Source organism: Berghia stephanieae, chromosome 8 (assembly GCF_034508935.2).
Source record: "Berghia stephanieae isolate SIO BIC M18660-M18661 chromosome 8, UCSD_Bste_1.3, whole genome shotgun sequence".
Classification (NCBI taxonomy): domain Eukaryota; kingdom Metazoa; phylum Mollusca; class Gastropoda; order Nudibranchia; family Aeolidiidae; genus Berghia; species Berghia stephanieae.
The window spans coordinates 49,738,049-49,747,525 of record NC_088367.1 but is presented as its reverse complement, the minus strand read 5'-3'; the positions used below and the strand labels follow the sequence as shown (position 1 = coordinate 49,747,525).

Below are 9,477 nucleotides of genomic sequence, written 5' to 3'. Positions count from 1 at the left end.
GTAAGGTAAGGTTATGGCCCTTGGCGGAAGAATGGCGTTCCATTCAACTTCTGTAAGGAGACAGAACTGCGATCAGGTAAGGTAGGCCCCTTGAGGGAAAATGACGTTCCTGACATTCAATTTCGCAAGGGACGGAACCCCGGTAAGGCAAAAGAGAGGGTAAAACACTACTTCTTTTCCAAACTAAAAAATGAATTTTAATGCTTGACGTAAACTGAGAGCGTTCAATTTTTCTCCGGGTTTTCGTGAATAACCAGTGGTCATAGCCCTACAGATTCTGAAAATTAAGTCACCAAAAAAGAAAAAAGAAACAAAATATTTTAAGATAAGAGTTATAATTAATTCAAAATTTATAATTTATAAACTATAAAAACAAAAAAAAATTGTGTTTTTGTCCTCATTTTGTTTTAGAAAATGAATGAAATTTTATCCAAAAAAAAAACGTTTGCCCCCCGCATTTTTTTTTCCGGTCCGGGTTTGGTTCGGCAACAAAAAACGGGTGATTGCACTATTGCTATGTAAAACCAGAGAGGAGCCCCGACTGAGGTGAAAGGCGAAAGAGGGCAAGAAAACGGAGAGGAAATGAATGCATTAGTTTGCGCCAAAAGTTCGAATTGATGGCGAAAATTTAAATTTTTCCAGCACACCCCATTGATCATTCCAAACCCCAAACCCTTTAAGACGGCGGTTACGAAAAAGGAATGAAATTGACGTCACTCATCTCTTTGTTATCGTTTTTAGACATCCTTTTAGGCGACTAGTTCTAAATGAATTATATCAAACGACGTCCACGATGGATTGCGGTTTCTTGTGTTGGTAAGTTATGTCAGGCTGGCAGATGTTGTTAATATTTTACCTGAACGCATTGCATAATAGTAAATGAAAAAGAAAAAATTTAAAAAAACAAAACAAAAGTGCATTTAGACAAAAATTAAATCAAAATAAATAGATACTGTATTAACAAATTTTGTATGATGCGCACATTATTAATTAACTCTCTTACAGTATTTTCCGACAGACATAAGACTGTTTACGTCCTGGTACGTATTTTAGAATAAGTACAGTGAGAATCTGTAGTAAAGAGACTTTTCCAAGGACTCAATTATGCGCCGCTCAAAGCGAGACTTGAACCCAGGACCTTCCGATCCGAGGGCGAGTGCTTTACGTCTAACAGGCGTCATGTCTCGCGCTTTATGGTAATTGTTGTTGTTTACTATGAGCACGTTTAGTGGCTATTGTGCCGCATAAAATCTTTTTTTTTCTCGGTGTAAAGTTGCAAAAATCTGCGATTTCCTTTGATTCGTTGTTTTACAACCCTGTGCGGCTATAAGTTTGTCTAGTGGTATAGCACTCGCTTTCGGATTGGAAGACCTGGCTTCGAGCCTCGCTCGACCCATCGATTAGTCCTTGGAAAAGGCTCTTTACTCACATTCTCTCACCGTACTCATGTGTAAAATGAATACCTGGCCGTTAACAGCGTTGTCTCTGTCAGAAAAAAAATGGTAACATCGCCTAGCAGGCGTCATGTATCGTTTTACATGTTATATGTTGTTGTTGGCCAGAGACACTTTGTAAAGCGCTTTGAGTCTAGTGGATATTGCTCTATATTATAAAAAACTCAAGTCTGTTCTCCTCTTATTTTTCTATTCCAGTTCCTCCAACTCTTTGCTCTGGGCATAGACCAGAGAAAACTTACAGGGCAAGATTAGATGCCAAAATATACGTATTGTTCAGAGTGGTTGCAAATCCGCTTCCGAGATATTTCTCTCTCTGGCGAAATGACGAAGAAGTCGAAGATATGATATTTACATTCAAGACGCTCGTCATTCCGGGACAAACTCTTCCTACAATGCAATTGACGCTAACAATAGAAGTGTTGGGCTATTCCCAGGAAGGTACCTACGTCCTTTTGATAGAAAATAAATTTGGTACCGGGCTCAATTGGACATTTAACTTGGAAGTAACATCTGGTGAGTGCATTAAAAAAACAAAACGTTGGCCTTCGTTACTTTGGTGCGGCTATGTGGTCTTGTGGTATGCCACTCGCTTTCGGATCGGAAGGTCCTGGGTTCGAGCCTCGCTTCCTCGGCGCATAGTTGAGTCCTTAGAAAAGACTCTTTACTCACATTCTCCCACACACACACACACACACACAGAGAGAGAGAGAGAGAGAGAGAGAGAGAGAGAGAGAGAGATAAAGTGAGTGTGTGTGTATTATAGGTATGCATGTGTGTGTGTGTGTGTGTGTGTGTGTGTGTGAGAGATATAGATAGATAGATAGATATATATATAGAGAGAGAGAGAGAGAGAGAGAGAGAGAGAGAGAGAGAGAGAGAGAGAGAGAGAGAGAGCTGCGTGTATTGATTTTTATTGGGAGTGTTTTATGAAGTCTGATTTCATTTATTTAAATTGATTGTGGATGTCTCGTGGTTATCACTGATAGGCCTACTGTTTTATTATTTATTATTTATGAGACATGCGGATAATGAATGTTGGACTCCTACAGCTTTATGATACCGTTAATACTGTGAAAAACAAAACCTTGCTTGGCCAGGTGCCTGATATGTACATATATATATATATATATATATATATATATTATAATATATATATATATATATATATATATATATAGATAGATATATATATATATATATATGAGCCAAGGTCAAAGGGTGCCAATTTTTTTTCTCAAAATAAAAGTGACATAATAGTCCATTCATGTTTCTATATGTGTAGCAAAAACCCTGTACTTCATGAGTCAAAGGCCCTTTAGATAACTTTAAGGTCTAACGCAGCATAATATCGTCAACAATACATATAGGTTGCTGATGTCACCTGCGACCGGTGACACCAAAATGAGACAAAAAACTCAATAACCAAATGATTTTTGTTGAGTATCAAACTTTATTTAGTAAGTTATAGACAAAAAGATCATAGTACAATAATAATACCAACTATTGGAGAAAATGTTGCTTTTTGGTGTCATCGGTCACAAGCAACATAGAATGCAAATATATTATTTCATAAAAATGTTTGTGCATTAACAACAACAACAATATTGCATATGCTTATCACCAGCAATGTTCAGAAACTTTTGGAATAAAATGTTGGGAAATAATGTGACCCAAGCATATCTTATTTAGCGACATTGTGTCACTTGTGACATTAGACCGATGACACCATTACTTATGTCACAAGCAATACCAAATTGCAATTTCAACAATATATCATTAATTTCAGTCAAACCAGTGTAAAAACCACAGTTAAATATGGAATTTAATAATATATCAGAAACCAAAGACTTCAAAAAATAGAAATATACATGGAAATTAGAGCATCTGAATGTGACTTGTGACATAAGACCGGTGACATTATTACTTATGTCACAAGCAACACCAAATCACACTTTCGTCCATAATATATCATTATTTTTAGTCAAAAAAGCACAATAACCTACTCTAAAATGAAATTCGATAATATTTTAAGAAACTAAATACTTGCAAATTGGAAATATGCTTAGATATTAGTAATACCATTGTTGCTATTACTTTGGTCAAAATCGGCACTAGAACGCAATTTTGCCTCAATAAATAAAGAATAGCAACTGAACACATGTAATATAGCCTGTTAAATGTAATTCAATGACATTTCAAGCTTTGAAGAACATGAAAACAGAAATACATTAGAAACTTCAAACTTAAGTGTCACCTGTGACATTTTAACCAATGACACCAATGGTCACAAAAAGTACCAGAAGTCAAACAAACACTAGATAAATATCAGCCATGGTAATGAATTCATGTAACCATACCGTAACATCCGCCCTACTGCTCAAATCTGCTAGTTTGTAGTAATTTAGTGTGTTAATAGTAAATCAAATCAAATTTCTTGACAACCCTTCTTTTATCTGGATTCGTCAAAAGCTTGAGTTTTGTCTTTTTCTTGATTGATACAACCCTGAAACATAAAAAAAATTAGAATTACAAGGAAATAATTAATTGTGTCAAAATCAGTCTTATGTGAGATGTCATAATATCATATTTTGTAAATATAATAACAGCTGAAAACATAATTTTTTGATGGCACTTTGTAATATTCCAATATCAAGTGTTGCTTGTGACAATGTAAAATAGCGATGATACCAAAGTTCAACTTACCTTTTCTGCCTGGAGCCACGCTGGAAAGGCAAATGAAAGTGCTGCACTTCAAAGACTGGTAAGAAGGGTGGATCAAAATTGCGAATCGCCATTTAACGAAACAAACTTCCACGTGTTTCGCGCATGTCGTGTTGCTTGTGACAAATGACACCAAAACCAATAAACCTCAATATCGGCAAAACGGTATACATTTACTCCAAGATTTGAATTCAGATAGTAAATCTATCCTTTTTTTGTCATAATAAAAGATTTTATAAACATAAAAAATGAGCTTTAAAGTTTCGTGTCGAGTCTTAGTATTGTGTTGTGTTTGATGACACCAAAGGTCACAAGCAACACCAACTTTTTAAGAACTCTATATGAAACTTAATCAAGATATGTAATATACTGCAATTGCGTTTAAAAGTTAATTTTGACTTTATACATATTAGTCAAATATCAATCAAGGGGGGTAAACTATCACATTTAATTTCTACATGATTTCTAAAAAGGTGATGCGTTGACCTCGTTTTAAGCACATGCCAAACAGCATTCAAATTTGACTTTCAAGTTGTTTATTTCATATTCTGTTGAACAGAGTATGTTGATCTATCTAATTGTATCTCTTCTTCATATTATCAATTGATTACAAGCATTAACCCAATGAAAACAGCCCATAATTAAGTAAAAATCAAATTTTCTTAACACTGGTATCAGGCGGGCACCTTTTGACCTTGGCTCATATATATATATATATATATATATATATATATATATAATATATATATATATATTATATATATATGACGCCACACTCAACACGAAAAGTGAGATGTACGGTACGTGTCCACATCGCCGGAAGTTCTTGTTAATTAACTTTAAACCGGAACCACTTCAAGAAACAACAGCAGTCAACAAAACAAGTCAGTCCTGACGATGGTAAATTAAGCCTGAAACATTAATGTAGACTGTCTCAAACATTGTGGTAAATATTTAAAAAAATAATAATATATATATATATATATATATTGTATAAATAAATATGTATGTATATATATATATATATTATATATATATATATATATATATATATATATATATACATATAATGTAATTTAGTTATATCGCTCTTGGCCCATGCAATATAGCTCATAAAAGATCACTTTACCATAGTAGTTAGAGTTAATAAAAAAAATATAAATTAAAGTATATATATGTTCTATGAGGTGACACCACAAAAATGATGTAATTAAACCTGTGGTATATTATGAAAATTGCTCATACATTCTTTTTCAACTTTAATATATTTTTAAAATAAATAAACACATTAATGCTCAATAACATATTTGTGTGTATGTGTGTGTGTATATATGTGTGTGTGTGTGTGTTTACGTGTGTGTTTATTCCTTGTAATTGCAGACCTGGCGAGGGCTTACAACATCAGTGGAGTATCAGCAGTGACCGTTCTCATAGTTTTAGCCGTCATAGGCCTTGTGACAAGCGGACTATTTACCATAGGTATGAAACGTATACTCACTTTGACAAACGCATTTCATTCATAGTAATAATAATAATAGCAAAAATAGTAATAATGATAATAATAATAAAAATAATAAAAATAATAATAATAATGATATAATAATAATAATAATAATACTAATAATAATAATAATAATAATAATAATAATAATAATATAATAATAATAATAATAATAATAATAATAATAATAATAATAATAATAATAATAATAACAATAATAATAATAATAATAATAATAATAATAATAAATAATAATAATAATAATAATAATAATAATAATAATAATAATAATAATAATAATATATAATAATAATATTAATAATAAATAATATAATAATAATAATAATAATAATAATAATAATAATAATAATAATAATAATAATAATATATAATAGTAGTAATAATAAATATAATAATATAATATAATAATAATAATAATAATAATAATAATAATAATAATAATAATAATAATAATAATAATAATAATAATAATAATATTAATAATAATAATAATAATAATAATAATAATAATAATAATAATAAGGATAATAATAATAATGATAATAACAACAAATAATATGGTATTTTATAATAATATAAATATAGTAATACTTTATTGCATCCGAAAAAGAAATATTTTGTACAGGCTTGTTATAATTAAAACAATGAGATAAAAGATAATGGAAATATGATGTATATATAAACAAGGAGCAGTTCCACAACCAGAAAGTGATTTATATGAATAATTTCAACACTGTAAAATAGTTTAAAATGTCACTATAAATTAAAAATTGAAAGGATTGCAAAGGAAATAAATTAATAAATTAATATTTACATTATTTGAAAGTAAAAAAGCGAAATAATTGTATAAGATGATTATTGCTTGTTGTTATAAAGCATAATAATGGACGGCAGAAACGATTTTCGGTGTCTCACAGTTTTTGTTGACATAGATAAAGGGCGACCACTACTTTCTGACATAATAATTGATAGTCTTAGTGGATAATGCTGGTCATTTAATATTTTGGTTATTTTACTAATACAACATTTCTCGTATAAAAGATCTACATCGTCAACATCATTTACATAGCATTTAATGGATCTTTTAAATGTTTGAATTTAATTTGTTCCTTTCCACTGTTAAGCAATTGCCTCCCCATGCTGTTATAGAAAATGACAATGTACTTTCGATTACTGTTTTATCTATTCTAATCTGATAAAATTTTGATAAATAATAAGTACGTCTGCACATCTTATGCTGAATTATTTTCAAGTGTTCATCCCACTTGAGTCTGTCATCAACCATTACACCAAGGTATCTGTAGTGCGGAAATCGCTGGACGAATTGGTCTTTTAATTTTATCGGTTCTATTGGTTCCTTTACTCTCCTAAAGTCAATGACTAGCTCCTTTGTCTTGCTTATGTTAAGCTCTAGGTGGTGGACATCACACCAAGACGCAAATCAATCAATTATTTTCCTATAAGTCACTTAAGCCATATGTTATAATGCCTTTAAGAGTGGTGTCATCTGCAATCTTTATTAAAGGTACATTCAAGTTTTGACTTCAATAGTCATTCGAGTGTATCGTGAATAATACAGGTGACAATACACAACCTTGAGGAGCACCAATATTTGTAGTTGTATAAGAAGATATATTTTGTTCTAATTGAACATAATGTGCTCTCTCTGTTAGAAATTCGAGCACCCAAGCAATTATATACTTGTTTAAATTCAGAGTAGTCAATTTTTGAACAACCAACTGAAGTTGCATTGTATTGAACGCTGAAGAAAAATCTGCAAAAAGAAATCTGCAATAGCTCTTAGCGTAATCTAGATGCCTGTAGATGTTGTTTGTAAACAGCAGAATGGCATCCTCTACGCCACGCCCTGGTTTGTAAACAAATTTACGACTATCACTCAATGGCATAAACTGGTTTCTAATTTTAACAAGAACAAGCTTTTCTAAAGATTTCATGACTTTTGAAATCAGTGCAACAGAGGTCTGAAATTGTTCATTGATTCACATCATTCTTTTTTTTTTTTTTTGTTACTTGGAACAGGAATAATTTTTGAAGTTTTCCAAATTTCAGGGATAATAATAATAATAATAATAATAATAAAAATAATAATAATAATAATAATAATAATAATAATAATAATAATAATAATAATAATAATAATAATAATAATAATAATATTAGAAAAGGCTCTTTACTCACATTCTCTCACCGTACTCAGGTGTAAAATGAGTACCTGGTCGTTAACAGCGGTTTCTTTGTCCGAAAAATTGTAATATCGCCCTACAGGTGCCATGTCCCGTCCTACGTGTTAAATTTTGCTGTTGACCAGGGGCCCCTTATATAAAAGCTCAATAATTTCATTTAATTATTACGGTCTATTCGAAGGGAAGACTGGAAAAACCCAGGTGTCTACTGCCGCATTGCAAAGCAAGCTGGCTAAACGAGGTAACGAGCCCAGGAAACTACAGTGCTAGGTAGTTGAACTCGGTACCTTTCGGATACGAAGCAAAGATCATACCCTTGGGGGTGTTCCTGACCTCCCATAAGAACAGGGAGCCACTTACTGTGTCTGCTAACCCCCTATATCTGTTTTCCAACATGCTTTCCGTCTTTGTCCTGGGGTAAGATTACTTGGTTTTGTCCTGGCCCTAACCGGGTACCCAGCTGGGAGGGAAGCAGTCAATGTATAGTTAGAGTTTTGGGAGATGTTACATGTCGTGTTGTAAATCAACCCAATTGTATGCTCTGTATAATGTTTTGTTTACATATTGTATATGCTTTATAAACATTTGAGTGTATTTCTCCTAGTGGGGAACTGTCCTTGTGTCTGGGTGAGACTTTTAGGTGATCTCAAACTAAGTATTTTGACGGTGTGCTCTTGGAATCTCCATCATTTTCCTATTATAACCAATACCCTTCGTCTTACCTTTTCTTGGTTGCATTGCTTGTAGCGCTAGAACTTTCTACTATCCATTTTCTTCCTTATTTCTGGCGCTGATATGGCACGACACGGCGTGGCATTTTCCCCTCTGAGCGTTATTTCAGAGCTAGGTCAACCTGACCCCATTAGTGGGGTCAGTCCATGGGTGGAACAGGTAGCGGTCAGTAGGAATCTGTGATGCCGCTGATGGTAATTAATTGTTGCAATATTTTATGGTATTGCTCAGTTGCTAACACAAATATGAAAATTGTTCCCTCACCACAAGCAAAGCAAAGGTTTCTTTCATCATATGCCATGGTTGATAATAATTTATCCTCTTAAGGCTGCTCATAAGAGAGGTGTCAATTTAATGGTTTTTGAGCTATCAATGAAATTAATTTGTTGTAATTTGCATATCAATAATTTAATTCCCAGCGGCAGAAAATGATTGAAACAAGCATCATTATAAAGTAAAAATGATGATTTTGACACATGCCAAGTTTTGTTGTCCGGGCAGTAAAACCTTAAAAGATATGAATTTTTTATTGTAAATTTCTTATTTGGCATGACTTGGTGAGATCCTTATTTTCTCTCCCATAGTACTCCATGCCATGAATTATGTCCAAATATGAATTATGTCCAAATATCAGTTTAGGAATAAAATATAAACCATGAAACGAAAATAATACTAATATTATTTTTTAAGCATTTAACTGATTTAAATATTATGAGTTTTGGGCACATTTGAAAGTCAACTTTTTAATGGCTTGATAACTTTTTTCTATACTTAAATCCCTTACGATTCAAGTCAAAATTATAGTTTGAAAATGTATACGGTACTGCTTTTGTGTGGTTGT

The 9,477-nt window shown here is 32.2% G+C and overlaps 1 protein-coding gene across 1 annotated transcript in view; it reads left to right on the top strand.

Annotated features, from left to right (window-relative positions):
• The first annotated feature begins 1,651 nt into the window (after window positions 1-1,651).
• Window positions 1,652-9,477, top strand: part of LOC144977876 (uncharacterized) — a 16,856-nt gene continuing 9,030 nt past the window's right edge. The window contains exons 1-2 of the mRNA XM_078923276.1: window positions 1,652-1,970; window positions 5,559-5,657. Coding sequence (XP_078779402.1) covers window positions 1,799-1,970; window positions 5,559-5,657 — 271 coding nt within the window. The 5' untranslated portion in view covers window positions 1,652-1,798. The remainder of the gene's footprint in view (window positions 1,971-5,558; window positions 5,658-9,477) is intronic.